Here is a 17,396-nt window from a genome sequence, read left to right as displayed (position 1 = left end):
GCAGCCATGTGTGAATGGCGTGAAACGCGAATCCAGAATGGCCGGAATGCTGACATTGGCGCCCCAGGGCTGCATTTCCTGCAATTCCCCGCTCTTCATCTCGAGAGTCCTTACTCGTTGGTTGGCCCCTTTCCCTTATCCTGGTGTCGTTGATGCATGGGGCCAAACCGTTGATTCCGTTATGGTTCGTCACTTTGGCTCAGCCTCAAGCTGGACACGAGATGGGTGTAACGGTTCATAGGACTTACTGCTTTGGCTTTTTTGACGTGTGGTGACGGTGTTGCGGTTCAGCACGGCTGAGCACTACTAGACTGCTTACAGCCGGAGGTTGGTTCTGTAAATCTTTATCAGGGCCATATTCTGCTCTTCTCGAGATTTTACTGGGAAAAGAGTCCTCACCTTCTATCACTGACGAGTCTGGCCAATTGTCTGGGCCTTCAAAGCCGATTCAAGCATCATGGATACTGGTGAAGACTATATCGACATGGATTACACCCCACCTCTCTCAACGCGCTCGGATAGTCGAGCGAGAAGAGTGCAGCAGAACCCCCAGGAGATCATGAGGGAATTCTGGAATCAGTTCAGTACCAAGTACCCCGGTAAGGTCTACACTGTTCTGCCTGACAATCCGTATGCGCGCTCCAAAGCGGCGAGTATACGGAGGGGCACGATCAAAGGTCAGAATGCGGGGAAGTCCTACGAGCAAGCCAAACAAGAGTGCGAACGGGCTGTCGAGCGCATCGTGAAAGAGTGCAGGCGGGTGAATCAGAAATACACCGATCCACACTTTGATATCGAGGTTGACCTCAAATCTGGACGGAGGGATTGCTTGGATTCGCTCGATCAGAAGAATCATGAAATGCGCCCGAAGGGGGTGAAAAGAGTCACAGTGTGTTTCTCAGATCAGCAGTTGGCCTGTTGCAGACGGCGCTAATCGTTTTGGTCAGGAAATTTTTGAGAAACCGCAATTCTTCGTCAATGGACCAACTGCGTCGGATGTGCGCCAAGGCCGCGATGGCGACTGTTGGTTTATGGCTGCTCTCTGCACGATGGGCAACAAGCAGGGTCTGATAGAAAAGATCTGCGTTGCGCGGGATGAGAATGTCGGAGTTTACGGCTTCATCTTCTACAGAGGTGGGTAGCCAAGCCATCATTCGAGCAGTGAGCAAACTCTGACATGGTTCGACAGATGGCGAATGGCAAAAGTGCATTGTGGACGACAAGCTGTATCTCCGTGCAGCCGACTACGACGAGTCCGTTGACGAGAGACCCATTTGGGACGACATCAACCGCAACGACACCGAAGAGGAGTATCGCAAAGTCTGGCAGACAGGCTCACGGGCACTCTACTTTGCCCAGTGTGTGGATCCAAACGAGACATGGCTGCCTTTGCTGGAGAAAGCATATGCCAAGGCACATGGTGATTTTTCCGCAATCGAGGGCGGGTTTGTAGGGTGAGATTCACTGCGCTAGCAATTTGGTGCCCTCACTGACACGCTTTAGGGAGGCTCTCGAGGACCTGACAGGAGGTGTCACGTCGGATATCCTGACCAGCAACATCCTGGACAAGGATCGATTCTGGAAGGAAGAGCTTATGAAAGTGAATGATGAATTCCTATTCGGCTGCGGTACTGGACTGTTCTCCAACTGGTTAGATCCTAAATACCAAGGGCCGCCAAGAGATAGAAGGGGAATTTCCGAGAATCATTCATACTCGATCATGGATGCGAAGGAGGTCGATGGTCGTCGACTGCTGCGATTGAGGTGAGACCATTCTCAACATCCCTGCGCATATGCTTACCCGGATAGGAACCCGTGGGGTAAGAAAGAATGGAATGGTGCATGGAGTGACGGGTCAGAGCAATGGACACCAGAGTGGATGCAGAAATTGGATCACAAGTTCGGAAATGATGGTGTACGTGGCATCTCCGACCCTGGGTTGTTGGAGCTGTCAGCTGACAAGGGGACTAGTTCTTTTGGATTTCCTACGAGGATCTCCTCAAAAAGTATCAACATCTTGATCGCACCCGTCTCTTCGGGCCTGAGTGGACAGTCACCCAGCAATGGACCACTCTCAATGTGCCATGGTCAGCGGACTATCACAGCACGAGATTCAGGATGGATGTGACAACTGCCGGTCCTGTCGTCATCGTCCTCTCTCAGGTGACTCTCCTTCCATTTAGAGACGCTTACACCTGCTGACAGTGAACAGCTGGATACGCGGTATTTCAGGGGCCTGGACGGTGAATATGACTTTGAGCTGAAATTCAGAGTGCAGAAGGATCGAGAAGAAGAATACATCGTCCGCAGCCATAGCAGCTACCTTATCAACCGATCAGTGAGCGCCGAAGTCAATCTCGACCCTGGTCGATATAATGTGCTCGTGAAAGTCACTGCCTACAGAAGAGACCACGTGGAGTCCGCAGAAGAGGTCGTCAGCCGCCTGGCACCAATCAAGCGGGAGAAGCTCGTTCAGATTGGCCTCTCGTATGATCTCGCGCACGCCAAGGGTCTGGTCGTAGAGACCGAGCAGGAGAAGCAAGCACGGGAGGAACGTGAGCTGCGTCGCAGGAAACTTGAGAGACGAAAGCTGCGCGAAGAAACCAAGAGGAGGCTTCAAAAGGAGTGGATTCGCGGACGCAAGATGGCTGCACGGAAAGAGCGGGCCGCAGAGAGACGTGTCGCAATGAGCAACGGCAGCCTCAACCAAAAGCAGCCTGACAAGCGGGCCATTGAGCAGATCTTTCCCGATGGTCCTGTGCAATCTCCCGCAGATTTGGCAGGCGCCTCTACCAATGGTTTCGATACGATGCCTGTGCCCAACAGTAGCGTCCCCACGATCAATCTCCCGGAGGACCACCATTCGAACCACGTGAGGCAACGAAGCAGAGAGACCCTCCGCTCGAGTCTGGATACCACCGTCTCCATGACCCAATCGATATACTACAGCGAACAAGAGCTGCTGGAGGGTTTCGAGTTTGACTCGGACCTCGACATGCCCCCTGAAGAGCATGAGGAGACAAAGGCCCCGCCTGCCGCATCTACTTGCTGCCCTGGAGCTAGCATCGATCCATGGAATGCAGTCTGCGTGGTGGGATTGCGGGTGTATTCGAAAGATCAGCAGCTGTCTCTCGCGGTTGTTCGCCCGGTGCCTGAGGACGACGTCGAAGCAGCTCTTGACATGGACGATCCGGCCGCCAGCGCGACTCTACCAAAGGGCAAGTTCAGTCGGATGCTCCACAATCATTGAAGTTGAAGACCTGGGTTCAAAAGTTGCGGTATCGCTGCATTCATTCTTATTGTAGCTGTTATTAGATTGTATAACCCTCATTTCCTGCTTCATTTATCCTTGTACAAGCGTATCTTTGATAATGCGTAGCAAGTGATTCCTAACGCCAAACTCTTTGAGTAATGAATATAACGAAGCCTAGAAATGGGAACTTGTTGAAACTATACATATATATTTACCCCGTATGCCCGATCTGATATAGGACAAACGTGCCAAGACTTCTCACATGTCAACAATCGACACTGGCACTATTTCCCACCCACCCGCATCTCTCTTTCCTTCGCAGAAACAACATGGCGCAATGCGCCGGCTTGCAATTGACTTTCTTGACAGGTTCATAGCAGTCAAATTCTCCTGTCTCCATTCGGCATCCTGTTTATACGTTCGAGCAAACCTCCGCTACTTCTCAACTTCGCGGTCTGCGCAACCGACCTACCGCAATCAGTCGTTCCAAGTTCCAGTTGGAAACAATGGTTATGTATCCCTGAAGTAAGCGTACCTCACTAGAAAGCTTCATAAAAGCTCATTTTGACATGAATATTTATGACAGTGTAACCTATCCCTCTATAGCGCCTGCGGGTGGCAAACCAAATGTGATCATTCGACTACCTCCGGGCCCGTTCTTTCAGCGAGAGGCAGAACATGGTGAAAGTTCGGGTGGTCCTTATTCAGAAACGCTGGCGTCTGTCACCTCCTCGACGGTCGTAACGATCAATTACCGTCTAGGGACAACCCCGTCGACAGACCTCGCATCGGAGTCGGCCCTATCTGAAGACAAAGAAGAAAGGCGTCTCTGCGGTCAAGAAGCAAGTCTTCTATCGGTACCCTACACCCGTCCACGATACCCTGGCCGGGTTCGATTGGGTCCAGCAGAACCTCCAACCCGCGCGCCTAGGCGTCATCGGCACACGCATCGGGGGCTCGTTAGCGCTCATGCTAGCCCTCACCGAAGCGCAATCTGTTCACGCAGTCACGGCCCTAGAACCTATCTGCGATTGGCCCGGGCTCGACGAACACTGTCTTATGGAAGAGCAACCAGCTCACGAGGGAAATACCGCCAGCAAGAGAACGCGGGGTGCAGGAAGCCGAGTTCCCGCTGCACAGGATCTCGTCCCGCTTCTTGAAGCGCGCGAGAAATTCTTTGCCTCGCCGGAGCGCTACTTTGATGCTTTTGCCTCGCCTGTTTTGTTTCTGCGGTCGGCGGGTAAGGATGTCCCGAGGACGTTTCCGAAGTACCGGACTGGACCGGACTATCCCGTTCCTGTGCTTGTGTCCAGTAAGCCAGACAGACAGCCGATTGGTGTCTGGGATCCCGATACGCAAGACCAGGCAATCCACCAGCAGGGTGACATCTACGACTCGGAGACAGATCTACCCTCCGATCCAGACTCAGACACAAAGTCCAGAAATGACCCCGCCGATGCCAGCTTCGGCATCCAGGGCCGCGCCATCCGCCGCCGCAAAGCCCTCTCGCGGTGGCCCCCGTACGGTCTAGACTATGGTTCGAGCGTCTCCCATCGCTACCACATCTACAATCAAGGGATCAAACGGCTCGAAATGGCCCTCCCGAACGTCCGTCTCTTTGTCCGCGCCCACGAGAACGAAAACGAACAGCCTGACCCTGTCCCTGCGTCCGACGGAGATGGGAAACGGCAGGCCCCCCGACACTCTAGAAAGACACAGCGGCGCTCAGTACTGGCGCAGCAGGCGGATGAGATGGTCGATGTCATGCGCAGGGCGTGTTTCTGGGGTCGGGAAAAGGGTTACGGAGAGAGCAGGGTCACGCTTGCGCAGGTGCCTCCTGGCTCTGGCGAGGAAGGCGCGGGGAGATGGCTGGGTGAGACGTTGCTTTCAAAAGATCCAGATGCGAATAATTGAGCTATTAGAAGTGTACTTCTGTCTAATGATGAATGTCGCTCTGTATCTTGGTATACTATGCTGGACCTGAAGAGTGGTGATTATTCTGAGTAGATACCTGAATGCTGAACCATTCGTTCTAGCCCGTCAGCAGGAAGTAGCTGCTGACAGTGGCCGATTGAGAGGTCAGACAAGCCTATTTTCAATTGGTCAATCGTTTGATTAGTATCACCGGATCCGCAGTTCATGCTCCGCGCAACAGCATCTTATATAGAGCCATTTTTGCCGGATGTCTCTTTGTGGTGGGGATATATACAGACCGAGCTTGTGTAAATATCCAGGATTATCTTCTTGAGACTACGCGCTGAAACAACAGCAGTACCTGAATAAAGAGTATATCCATTAAATTCATTACGTATAATTCCAAGTTATATATCTATAATGAAGAACCCCCGAAATTATGTCCATTGGGCGAGTCCCACCACGGTTCGATATCAGATAGACTGGGCAAGACATTCTCCCCTTCGAACTGATTGCCCGTCCCCATCTGCGCCAGTCGACCATCCCCCAGGTTCTCGGCGAGGAGTTGGAAGTCCGAGTCCCGGATCCAGTCTAGGTCGCCTGGTTGGCAGGCGCCGAAACGCTGGGACTGGGATTGGTTCAGGGGCTGGTGCAGGGGTTGTTGAGACTGTGAGTTGGAGTGGGACCGCGACTGAGAGAGATTGTGGGTAGAAGGCATATTTGATGAAGGTGCTGGCGGGAAAGGATAGGAGGATTGATTATGGTTCCGCGGCGCGGATATTCGGGATTTCTTCCTCGAGGGATCGGACTCGGTGGAGGGTCCGGGTGCCGATCCGGCAGATTGCTGCGAGAGTAACTTGCTGACTTGGCGCTTTTTGGCGGACCCAGACCGGCGCAGGTGGGCCTGCCATCTGCGTTGCAGGCTGACGAGAAAGTCGCGGGTTCGTTTGGCGTTCTCGAAGGACTGGCCCAGTTCGTCTAGAGCGCGGAAGCAGAGGTTCAGGTACGCCACCATCTCCGCGTTGCTGTTGGTATTCTCGCTGCTGTTCTTGCTGGATGAAAATGTGTTCGAGATGGTCACGTAGAGAAGCATCAGAGCGGCGCTGAAGATGATCGCGACAACCTGATTGTTCATCCGGCGGAAGGTATAATGCTTTTCGTATATGTGGAGAATTCGCGCGATGGCTGTCGATGACTCGATGCACATTCGGCGCGCATGGTGGTAGCCAGGACCCTGGCGCGGGCTGCGTGGTTGGATATAGTTTTTCGAGACCCATGGTCTGTGAGTGAAGATGACTATCTGATGGTATTGCATGCTGCGGACGATTAGCTTCATTTCGTGGTTGTCCACATAGGGCGACGTACTGCAACATCAAGAGATGGGGCAATCTCGGCGTAGTCTCATCGTCAAGCTCAATCTTCAAATTGGAAGGCAGGTTTTCCTTCCACGCGAAAAGATCCTCAGTAACGTTATAGCACAGCCTCTGGAGATCATGTCGAGAAATATCGGAGCAACCGTACCTAGAGAGATGTCAGTGGCGGTAGTTGATCACCATTGCTGGAAGACTTACAGAATATGGCCGATGGGTAGAATGATCTCCCACAGCACCGCGAATTGTCTGCTGATCAGCTCATTTGGATTCCTCAACCCATGCTGTAGCACCACAGATTTCGTATCTAGGCCATACGGATACCATATGCTCTCCTTTGCTGCTCCCAGGTCCGACGCGGGCTTGGGGACAGTAATGTCTCCGGCATTAGTGCGGAAAGGCCGTCCTAGGTAAAAGCCCCAGAAACTGGGATCATGGTCAGTCAGAGATGGCGGCGGCAGAGCAACCAGCTTGCAACTTACTGGTCCGCGGTATAGCTTCCCCAGAACGCTATGCGACGCACATCGGCTTCGAACGCGCTAATGTCGCCTTTTTCCACGTACGGAGTCATGTCGAGATGTAATCCAAGGTCAAATGCAAGCCGCATTGACATTCCTGGAGATGATCAGCTCTGACCATCCATTTTCTTGGTTCCCAACATACCACTATAGAGCCAACCGCGTGCATCACGATTCGATGCCCCCTCATGACAGCTCAAAATGACCAGCGCCTGCACTGTGGCGACACAGGGAGAATCTAGTTCGATTTCCAGAAGAGCCTTGGCTCGATCCGCGAAAAATTCGGAAAGCGACTTGGGAAACGTGATAAAAGTAGGGTGGTACCGTGCTTCGAACGCACTGCCGACGGCACACCTATGATCTTGTTAGTGAGATGCATGGCAATGATGGCAAGAACATACATGGCATTTGTCAGAACTTCTGAATAAAACGGCGTGTCGTCGAGGTCATTCCTCCACCTCGACCTCGCCGTCATAAACATCTCTTTGTCCACAACATAGGTGCTAGGATTCTGCCAGGTAAAATAAAGCTCGACAAGATGATCCTCGAGAGCCTGGTCCACAGGCTGTCCGACCCGCAGATGATTCAGAATGTCCTGTCCATCATGGCGGACAGTACGAGCATCAGGTCGCTGGCGTTGTTGGGTCGCCGAGACGTCAACCAGGTTGAGATTCGACGTGGCTCCGTAAAACCGCAGGTGGCCATCCCCAGCGATCTTCAACGTCCCAATGCGATGGGATAGCTGTTCAATGACATCGTTTTCAGCTTCGTCCTCTTCGCCACTTTCCGAATCATCATCAGTGTCATTCTGGGCCTGGCCCAACATGACACCCGGCTGTTGAGTAAAGTCTGGAGGTAAAGGCAAGCTGTCGGGACTGCTGATGCTGCCCTCGTTCTGGTAATTGGACGCACCGTCCAAGTTAGCGTAGATGGACCCTAGGCTCTCCGCCGTTGGAAGGGTAAAACCCCAGTGCGTGGAAGGATAGTTGGTGGACGGGCCCGGATTGACGCCGAAGAAGTTGACTGGATCTTGGCTTCTCTCAGCCGATGACATCTGAGGGGGCGAAGGAATGAGACTGAGAGCCGCTTCAAGGGCACCGTCCTTTACGGACTGCCCCTCTAGAGATGGAACATCAGGCGAGTTTCGCTCGGGAGATTGCTGAGCCGCCGGTCTGGTCTGCACATTTGGCGCATCAACCTTCCCAGGACTGCTCTTCTTCACAACTGCGCGAGGAATCTGAAGTGTATCCAGAACCCGATTCATACCCGCCTCATCTTCTGGCTTCATTGGGGGTGGCTCCAGCCCATGGTCATAGATGAACTGACAAAGCTGGTCAATTCTGGCGGAAAAAAGCTCCGTAGCAGCACGAAGCGAGACTCTGGTTCAGGACGGTCAGTTTCCGTTGGTTCTTCTTCTTCAAAAAAAAACTCTGCAGTGAGCCTTTCGCAGGCTGGGCCAAAATCGAGAAATTCGCTTGTCACTCGTCTCTATCATGGGGTGCCCGTGACGAGAAGCACAAGGTGCATATCACGAAAACCAGCCAAAATGCTTGGAAAGATGGAGCGAGACGACACCTACTTCCGCTTGTCATCGCCATGCTGGTACCTGCAATCCTTCCCTTTTCTCTCGCAGTTGCGACAATGTGGAGTAGTACCGTCGCACTGGATAGTAGTCAGTATGACTATAGAATCGAAAAGGGAAAACTGACCCTGATTTTACTTTCTCTACACGGGACGCAAGCCGTAGTGACATGCTTACGCGGAGCCTTCTTAGGCTTCTCGGACTGAGACTGCATGGTCACCATAGCGGTAACACTGCGCGCTCAGTCACAGGGGAAAGGTAGTCGGAACACCAATAACAGCAAGGAATGGACTCTCAACTCCCAGTCATGGATTCGACCTCCACAGTAGCTTGATGGACTAGCGACATGCTCAGATCAAGAATTATCGAGATGGAATGGATGCAGAACATGCTTTTCTGGGAGGGGAATCCGATGTGGTTGGGCGAAAGACTAAGAGTGACTCCGTTCTGGGGAACGTCCAGAATCGCAACAATTTTCAGTGGAGCGGGGATGGGAGGATCCACCAGGCATGAGGAGAGCCCAGCCTATAAGACTCGGCCGCGATAGACGCAGTACTGTTATAATACAGCTTCATGAGGCTTTTAGACTTTTAGGTAGTGATGCAACTGACAAGGGCAAGGCGGATGGCTTCTGTACATCTGTGTGGCTGATTTCTACAACTACTAACTAGAGAGGGGATAGAAGTCATTTGACCACGCAAGAGGATGAGCACAATAATGGACGCAGTATTACGCGAATGCTTGACTAATAATGCTGGAATGAACTATTTACACCCCCACAGACCTGACTGACGTACAAATGATACTGACAGGGTAATATTTACCAATTGCTGGTACGCTTCAACGCCTCGTTTTGGATCACCTCGATCCAATAGCCATCCGGGTCAAGAATGAAAGCCACATTCTTCATCCGCCCGTCTGTCAGACGCTTCTTCCAGTTCACGTTGAGCGACTCGAACCGATCGCAGGCAGCATTGAGATCGTCAACAGAGACACCTGCAGACACATCAATGTCAGCGTAGTTCGACCGTTGCAAAAGTTGACGGGGTGGCTTACAAATATGACCGAACCCTTGAGGCTCCGAATTACCATCATGGTAAACCTTGCCTTCTTGCTTCTCCGTACCGTAGTTCCAGGTAAGCTCGAGCAGCCCCTCCCATTCAGCCACAGGATTCTTCGCGCCCTCCTGCGCAGTGGGGTTGGACGCAGGGTAACCCAGGAAGTAGAGATTGAAGGCAGCATCCTTGTTCTCGATAGTGCGCACAAGGGTCATGCCCATAACCTCCTGGTAGAACTTGAGACTGGTCTCAGCGGACTTGACCCGTAACATGGTGTGGTTCAGTCGGTAGGTGCCTGGATCTGTCGCAGTCCCCACATCCTGATCGTGGCGGCGGATGATCTCAACCCAGTATCCATCGGGATCCTTTGCGAACGCAATGTGCTTCATGCGACCCTCGGTGAGCTTTTTCTGGAATTGATACCCAGCGTCTTCGAGTCTCTTGCAGGCCGCTTCGACGTTGTCGACCGAGATGGCAATGTGTCCGAAACCGCGATGGGGCTCCGTATTCCCATTGGCAACAGTGTAATTGGGGTCATTCTCCGTGCCATAGTTGTGCGTGAGTTCCAGCACCGCATTGCGGTCCGTCCAGTGACGGTCGCCCTGCAGCGACTGGGGGCCATTGTAGGCGAGGAAGTAGAGGGAGAACTTGTTCTCAGGAAAGTCGAGCTGCTGGATCTGATTGAGCCCAAGGAACTTGTAGAACTCCACTGAGAAAAGATAAAGCAGGCAATCAGCGCCCAAGCCAATGACTGCATAGTTCTTCGGGCTACCCACCTGATCTCTTTGGGTCCTTGACCCGGATCATAGTGTCTGCAAGCTACGTTAGATTCCGAATACTTATATTCTGTCACTCTAGGTCCAATAACAGGGGAAGGCACTAACGATTAAGCTTATACTTGGAGGTTTCTGTCGCCATGGTTGCCAACAATCTAGTAGAGGTTCCTGCAACGGCTCATTAGCAAATGATTGCTGTTATGTGGGGTAGAGAACCGCTGGAATATGAGAGACGCATACCTGATAGGATAAAGTTTCTTGGAATGGGGACCTTGAGAGAAGGACGAGACGCAGGAAGAAAGCGACAAGCGAACATGGAGCAAAAGAAAGCAGCGGAGGGGTAAAGTGGTGAGCGTCTTCTTATTATTAGTGAGCGGCGTGAGGAGAAAAAGGAGCAAATAAAAGGTGGGGTCACCTATGACGCTATGGTGGGATACTCCAACATTGGAGTCAGATCGGTAATCATACTCCTAGCTCTTCTAATCGGCTTCAATTGGGGTTCTTCAATCAATAGATACGACGTCTTCTTCTTCTGGGACTGAAAGGTATGCAAGTGAGGCATTGAAGCTCTTGTGTAGACTCCGTGGTGATATGCTCATCTTCTTTGCTGCATACGTCACAGAACATAAAGATCTAGAATGGTACCAAGCGTAGCATTGGGTAATCGTACAAGATACTCGCCCTATAACCATCAAGTGAATATATATCCGCTGTAAGCACTTTTGACGCCGAATCTCTATCTTTAGAGGATATGGTCTGTTCTGTTCAGTTGACAGAGGCAATTTCTGCCTGATAAACCTGGCATCAGATCGGCTGATCTTCTCCGCTCTCCGCTGTCCATCATCAAATCAATCCCCCCCAGCGCCTCGACCCTCTCTCATCACTCATCCGTTCTGCTTCTTCTGCTTACTGTTGTTTGACAACTAATAATAATCTGCGATCCTGCAGCTTCAAATCATCAAAATTTCTATTTATTGACTTGTCGACGCTGGTCGTTGCATAGATCTACTAAGGTCCGTGGAATCCCTATACCATTCTCTCTGTCTCACTCTCCTCTGTGCCTCTCTCGTGCTCAGGCTCAGCATCGCCAACAGCTCAGCCAACCATTCCCCGAGCTATTTCCGCCTTTCTTTTCTTTTTCCTGTTGGTATTTTCCCTTTCCCCTTTTCGGAGCCTCTCTTCATTTCTGGCGCCTTACTGCGGCTATTAAAAAAAAAGAAAAATAAATATGGCATCTCACATTCTTGCCTACGTTTTTATTTCCCCCACAGCCTTCAATCCCCGCCTTCCTCCAGCGACGTCGTGACTCGTGAGAGCTCTATCTCCGTGATGGCTCCGGGCTGTTTGTTCTGGACTTTGAATGAGGCCACCAGATCAGAACTTCCTGGTTCCTTTTTCCTTGAAAGTTGAATTCAAAAAGGACCGTTTCCCCTCTTGCGTTCTCTTGCGTTGGATTACTTGTGCTACTGAAGATCGTCTCCTGGTCTTCTTGAACAGGAAGCGCCTTGACTCAATACTTCTCCGCTGACGCTGTGCTGTATTGCTGCCTTGTGTGACTGTCACCACTGGTGTCATTCATTCTTGTACTCTTCTGTTCCCTGGCCTGCTCATCCATACACTCTATCTCGAATCCATCTCTGTTAGAGGAAAGATGGCTGAATTTAAATATCCAGTTCGCTCTGCTCATTTGAATCGGAAAGCTGCCGGAGTCTTCGAGGTTCCACATCTGCCACCTTGGGCACAAAGCCACGTTCAGCACGCGCAGAATCTCCTTGAGTGCTCAGACGAACCTATTGAGTACGATCACGACGACGAAGACTACTCGGACAACTGCTTCTTTTTTCCCGAGGACTGTTCCTGGTCTCCGCCTCCGAACTGGGTTATTGAAGACGACAGGTCCGAAGACGAGATTGCCGACGGAACTGACTCTGAGCACGACTACGACGACACAATGATTCCGGGACTTCCGGACATTCGAATGCTCGATGCAGAGGCCCTCAGCGATTTGCTGGAGGACAACCTCTCACCTCCTGAGATCACTACGATCATGTATGCTGATGTCATTCCCTGATTACCGGTGTAACAATGCTGACATTTACGACTCATAGGGTGTTTGCCACAAACGGCGCCATCTTCGCCTATGCTTCGTCACTTTCGTCTCGGCAGTTGCGCAACTTGAGCGCGACATACGGAGCTGCCTATACTTGCTACGCAAAGAACGCCTCGAGCGGGAATCTTACAGGCGTGAACCCAGCCAGTCACCCGTCGTCATATGTCACGGCACAATCGGTGTCGCTAGGCGACGTAGGCTCGATTGTCTTTGAGCTTGACGACTCGGTGGCCGTTGTGACCAGGATAGCGGACAAAGTCCTGCTGGCCGCTGTGGGGCCGTCGAAATCTGACACCGACGAGGCCGGTTCTGCTGACGGAAGGCAAGTTCACCAAAACGGCTTTGCGAAATCGGGGACAGAGGCGACGTCGGCAACGGAGTCGAATGCACACCGGCCCACCACCAACGGTACATACACCAGCCAAGCACCATCCACCACGACCTCTACCCCGACCAGCATCTCTCGCAAGGAGAGCAAAGCTGACGTACAGGCAGACGCAGAGCTAGAGACGCAGTACGAGATCGACCGGAGCAGCAATCTCGCTCGTCTAGCCAGCTTGAATCTGTCTGCATCGCCCTCGACGCTCTTGGCGCTCGAGTCAAAGGCTGCCGCGCTGGGAAGGTTTCTCAGTCAGAAGTTGGCGGACCTTGAGAGTCCTGACGATTTTTAGTTTTCTCTCTTTATTCCTATCATGAGTCTGTACGATTTCATCTGTTCCATATTCATTTCTGAGCGTTCCGGTCATTTGTGAGAGATATCCATCTTGGTCGCATTTGAGAACCCGATTCCCATTTTTGTTTCCTGCAGCCGCAGCACTGTGTACACATGAAGCATCAGTTTTCCATCTTGCGCTTTGTCCTTTTGTGCAGACCTTGGAGTCGGAATATCCACAGCCAAGAAATATGGATGGGTCCGCCGGGGAGGCTAACCTCAACTCCAGCGCCAATACGAGGTCGAAGACTTCGTTCTTGGATTTGTTTATAGTATCATTGTTTCTTTATCTGAGTCAATATCCACAGCCAAGCCGCTATGTAGTATCCTATACCATGACTCACACCAGAGCATATATAGCCACATGTACTCCGTATACCCAAAGTACACTCACATCAATCAGAGGCCTGATTTTCCAGTCATCATGCCCATCCTAATCAACCCCATAACAAACGAACCCTACATTCCCCTCCCCGCCCCCCATTCATCCATCATCATCACCCCAGCGCGGGCCCCGAACGCCCACGACTCCTCCGCCCTCCTCTCCCTCCTCAACAACCCCCAGATCTACCCGTACCTCGAATCCACCCCGGTCCCATACCTCCCCGAACACGCCACCGCATGGCTGCAGACCTCGCACGAACAATCCACCGCCCTCCTACACGCAGCGCAAACCAACCGCTTCGTCGACGGGCTGCCATTCACCTGCATCCGGGAGGTCACCAACGACAGTAACAGCGACGTCTACATCGGCAACGTAGGACTAGTCCGGTACGCCTTCTACGAATTCAAAAAGGGCACCGCGGAGCGCGAGGAGGCCGTGCGCAGGAATGAAGCGTTGGGGATTGGTAGTCCGGAGATTGTTTGGGGGTTTGGTGGTAAGATTCCTTCCCGTTCTCCCCTTCCTTGGCCATATATATCATACATATATCTATACATATATGTATGTTTTAGATGAAGGCGAGATGCTGACTGACATAGATTATCTCTCGCCGACACACCACGGCAAAGGCATCATGACGGCTGTGATCAAAGCTGTGATTGAGGAATGGGCGGTTCCGCGGATGAATGCGCAAGTGATCAAAGCGTCGGCGTATGCGGATAATAGGGCTAGTATGCGGGTGTTTGAGAAGAATGGGTTCCGGTTGGAGTATGAGTTGGAGGATTGGGCGGTTGTGCCGCCAGATAGAGGGGGAGGGGTGAAGTCGATTGTTGTGTTGGTTTGGGAGGCAGGAAATAAGTCGGAGACTGCGAGTGAGGAGGAATTGCAAGATACCCGGGCTACTGATCCATGATGGTGATCTCACTGGATACACTGCATACATGGTACGGCATCTCGAGGTATACTGATTAAGTACATTGTCATCCTATAGACATGATCGATATTATACTATACGATAGACGAAAAAAGTAAATCAGAAGCTACAGCATGGCATGTTCACGACTTCTCGATACCGGAAGCAGGGGCGTCAGGCGCAACGGCTGATCCACCTGGTCCCATGTGGTAGTGGCCCGTCGCAGAGCTTGTCGAGCGGTTGAGCCCAGTCTCGGCTGCTGGAGTGGTGGGAGTGGCCGCCTCACCGGCAGTGGTCTTCTCCTGCGCGGCTGGCGCAAAGCTTTCCTGCTCCTTGTAGGCCGGAGGGTGTGCCTCGACTGCGGCAGCATCGGCAGTAGCAGTAGTAGGAGGCGGGGCCGAAGCAGCAGCACCACTCTCGGTGGTAGCAGCAGCAGCAGCCCCCCCGGCTGCTACAGGGCTGGTGGGAGACACTGGCGAGTGTGCGGGGCCACTCTTGGCTGCGTCGCGGATGACGTTCCACCATTTCTCCGCGTCACTCGGGGTATGCGCTTTGAAGTTGAACTCGCTGGTAGTGTGGAAGGCATTGCCGACCTTGCCGCCGGAAACATCCTTACCTTTGATGGTGAATTTGTTACCGTCGACGCCGCCAACCACGCAGTCGGGTAGGTAAAGGGACAGCTCGGGAGACGGATCGTGGCGGAAGTCGTCATTGTCCTTGAACTCATGCAGGTATCGCGCGGGCGTGACCACGTAGTAGCTCGTACTGTAACCTTTCAGCATTGCCCGGGACTTGCGCTCCAGACTGCCCTCGATGAGCGGGACGGTGGCGCGGTGATCCTGGTTCGGGAAGGAGATGTTCGACAGCGATCGCGGCGGTGAGTCGGGGTCCACCAACACGTTGGCGTTGCGTGTGATGAAATTAACCCATTCATAGTCTGGAGGAATGCGCTGAGCAGCGCCCAACATGTCGTTGTACATGCTCCGCTGCCGGTCGAGTTGGCCGCCCACGAACACGTTGAACTGCTCGATGGCGGCCTGGATGGTTTGCAGAACATGCGCCTCGAACTGCTGAAAGTTGTTTTGCACGGCAATGATGTCCTGACGGTTGTTGTTCTCCTCGGTGACTTGCTTGTTCAGGCGGTGATTGACTCCGCGGCGCAAGATGTATGGGTCGTGGGCATGATCGAATTTGTTGCCCGCAGTTGAGTCAAACGCCGCAACCTGTTGAGCCAGAAGCTCGATATGTTTCTGCGTCACGCCTCGTGCTTTTTCAACGGCCTTGGCGCTCTTACTTGCGCCGCTCTGCAGCTCCTTGGACTTGTTCTTGATCTCCTTATGGAGACGCTGAAGGGTCGGCAGCACGGATCCTTTCAAGTTCTTTTCCGTGTCAAGGTACCCATTCACGATTCCCTACGTAATCCATCAGTAGCTGTGAAACCCAGGAACATGTGTCAGGAACCAATACCTGAGTATTGCTCCGAATATTTTCAAACCATGCCGAAACTCCGCCCGCACTCTGAGAGAAATGGTGCCCCTCCCGAAGGGGATCGCTGACAGTCTACCCCGGCAGTATCAGCACCCTTTCGATACCATCTTGGACAAAAGACCATCCATACCTTCAAAACTTTCTCATAATCCTTCGCTTGCGACTTCTGCACTTTGGCTGTGACTTCCACATAATCCTCCAAATAACCGCACATGTGTTTCCAAGCACGGAGACGCTCAAGGAGAAGGCCCGTAGTCTGCTCAGGACAGCATAGTCAGTATTTTCCCGGCAGCAGCAGACCGTAGACATACCTCGTTGGTATCTGAACCCGGGACGGCCTCGTCATCGCTCAGTGACGCCCGACGGTCCGGACCGATGGAGCTCCGCATCGTCGACGAACGGTGAGGGAGTCTCTGCTCCACGGGACTGGTTGCGGCCGACATCCTGATTGAATAAAAAGCGCTAATTTGAAGTAGAATAAAACAAACAGAAGTCGATTGACTTGATTCCGCAATACAAGAGAAGAAGAAAAGATGCAATTGCGGGAGATTGTGAAGGCCGAAGCGCTGGCTTGCACTAGGCCCAGCTATTGCCGTAGTACGCTACTGCCCCGTAGTCTACTGTGAATGCGAATACGCAACTATCAATAGTTAGTTGGAGGGGTCAATCATCAAAGCGGAGGGAGTGGGTCGGAGCGGTCAATAGCCAGATGCTAGACAGCTAGACCAAATCGCTTGATGGACACATACCAAGTACAAAATGGAAAGATCGAAATTTTTCTCGTCTGCCGGAGAGTATAAGCGAAAGAAGGCTATATATAAGTATTGGCTTGGTTGATAGATAGGGAAAGGGTAGTTGGGAATGCCAGCATTTAAAGGGAGCTTTCACCGGATTGAGAGCGATGAGGTCACTAGTTTCTTGATTTGCGTTGTGCAACCCCTCAGTTGGCCATCTGCCAACCTCAATTCAAGCGAACTTTTTGAGATCTCAGACAAAACCCTAGTTTTAGTCTGTCTGACTGCAGAACTCGTTCACATGGGTTCATTAAGCTTTTTCTATCTGGGAACCGAGCCATTCGCCTGATCTTGAAGCTCTTCTTGCCTACCAATCACTACACAATTACGGAGTAGTATATCGACAACGCGACTGACGTAGTAGAGTACCCCTATCTGTACACAACTCAATCGCACGCCGCAATTAGACGGCCGTCGAAATTCACATAAATAGCAAAGTAATACCGACACTCACATCGCCTGTGGCATCGGCTCATAGGAATTCCCCATTCTCCATCGATGCCTTGGTACAACCCGAAAGCGGTAA

At 52.2% G+C, this 17,396-nt stretch overlaps 7 protein-coding genes across 7 annotated transcripts, besides 2 other annotated features; 4 read left to right on the top strand and 3 right to left on the bottom strand.

The window, feature by feature from the left end:
* Nucleotides 1-457: 457 nt before the first annotated feature.
* Nucleotides 458-3,250, top strand: NFIA_053670 (calpain-like protein; the record flags this gene model as incomplete). The annotated part of the gene is made up of 7 exons (XM_001257917.1): nucleotides 458-889; nucleotides 948-1,134; nucleotides 1,190-1,454; nucleotides 1,504-1,764; nucleotides 1,810-1,915; nucleotides 1,972-2,163; nucleotides 2,213-3,250. The coding sequence occupies 7 exons, from the start codon at nucleotides 458-460 to the stop codon at nucleotides 3,248-3,250; spliced, it is 2,481 nt and encodes an 826-aa protein (XP_001257918.1).
* A 340-nt stretch (nucleotides 3,251-3,590) lies between these two features.
* NFIA_053660 (uncharacterized protein) lies at nucleotides 3,591-5,167 on the top strand (the record flags this gene model as incomplete). Its single annotated transcript, XM_001257916.1, has 3 exons — nucleotides 3,591-3,778; nucleotides 3,840-3,971; nucleotides 4,048-5,167. 3 exons carry the CDS (start codon nucleotides 3,591-3,593, stop codon nucleotides 5,165-5,167), a joined length of 1,440 nt encoding a protein of 479 aa, XP_001257917.1.
* Nucleotides 5,168-5,582: 415 nt separating this feature from the next.
* NFIA_053650 (transcription factor domain-containing protein) lies at nucleotides 5,583-8,860 on the bottom strand (the record flags this gene model as incomplete). The annotated part of the gene is made up of 8 exons (XM_001257915.1): nucleotides 5,583-6,483; nucleotides 6,533-6,688; nucleotides 6,739-6,963; nucleotides 7,020-7,152; nucleotides 7,201-7,409; nucleotides 7,457-8,434; nucleotides 8,635-8,717; nucleotides 8,765-8,860. The coding sequence occupies 8 exons, from the start codon at nucleotides 8,858-8,860 to the stop codon at nucleotides 5,583-5,585; spliced, it is 2,781 nt and encodes a 926-aa protein (XP_001257916.1).
* A 597-nt stretch (nucleotides 8,861-9,457) lies between these two features.
* NFIA_053640 (lactoylglutathione lyase GLO1) lies at nucleotides 9,458-10,613 on the bottom strand (the record flags this gene model as incomplete). The annotated part of the gene is made up of 4 exons (XM_001257914.1): nucleotides 9,458-9,633; nucleotides 9,694-10,404; nucleotides 10,472-10,507; nucleotides 10,580-10,613. The coding sequence occupies 4 exons, from the start codon at nucleotides 10,611-10,613 to the stop codon at nucleotides 9,458-9,460; spliced, it is 957 nt and encodes a 318-aa protein (XP_001257915.1).
* Nucleotides 10,614-12,122: 1,509 nt separating this feature from the next.
* Nucleotides 12,123-13,252, top strand: NFIA_053630 (uncharacterized protein; the record flags this gene model as incomplete). The annotated part of the gene is made up of 2 exons (XM_001257913.1): nucleotides 12,123-12,520; nucleotides 12,580-13,252. 2 exons carry the CDS (start codon nucleotides 12,123-12,125, stop codon nucleotides 13,250-13,252), a joined length of 1,071 nt encoding a protein of 356 aa, XP_001257914.1.
* A 465-nt stretch (nucleotides 13,253-13,717) lies between these two features.
* Nucleotides 13,718-14,588, top strand: NFIA_053620 (GNAT family N-acetyltransferase; the record flags this gene model as incomplete). The annotated part of the gene is made up of 2 exons (XM_001257912.1): nucleotides 13,718-14,171; nucleotides 14,275-14,588. 2 exons carry the CDS (start codon nucleotides 13,718-13,720, stop codon nucleotides 14,586-14,588), a joined length of 768 nt encoding a protein of 255 aa, XP_001257913.1.
* Nucleotides 14,206-14,242: a microsatellite.
* A 143-nt stretch (nucleotides 14,589-14,731) lies between the features above and the next one.
* NFIA_053610 (PH domain protein) lies at nucleotides 14,732-16,519 on the bottom strand (the record flags this gene model as incomplete). Its single annotated transcript, XM_001257911.1, has 4 exons — nucleotides 14,732-16,000; nucleotides 16,056-16,148; nucleotides 16,207-16,332; nucleotides 16,388-16,519. The coding sequence occupies 4 exons, from the start codon at nucleotides 16,517-16,519 to the stop codon at nucleotides 14,732-14,734; spliced, it is 1,620 nt and encodes a 539-aa protein (XP_001257912.1).
* Nucleotides 14,949-15,028: a microsatellite.
* Nucleotides 16,520-17,396: the final 877 nt, after the last annotated feature.

This window comes from Aspergillus fischeri, genomic scaffold (assembly GCF_000149645.3).
Source record: "Aspergillus fischeri NRRL 181 1099437636266 genomic scaffold, whole genome shotgun sequence".
Classification (NCBI taxonomy): Eukaryota; Fungi; Ascomycota; class Eurotiomycetes; order Eurotiales; family Aspergillaceae; genus Aspergillus; species Aspergillus fischeri.
The sequence above is the reverse complement of the archived record's forward strand: the minus strand, read 5'-3'. Positions and strand labels throughout refer to the sequence as shown.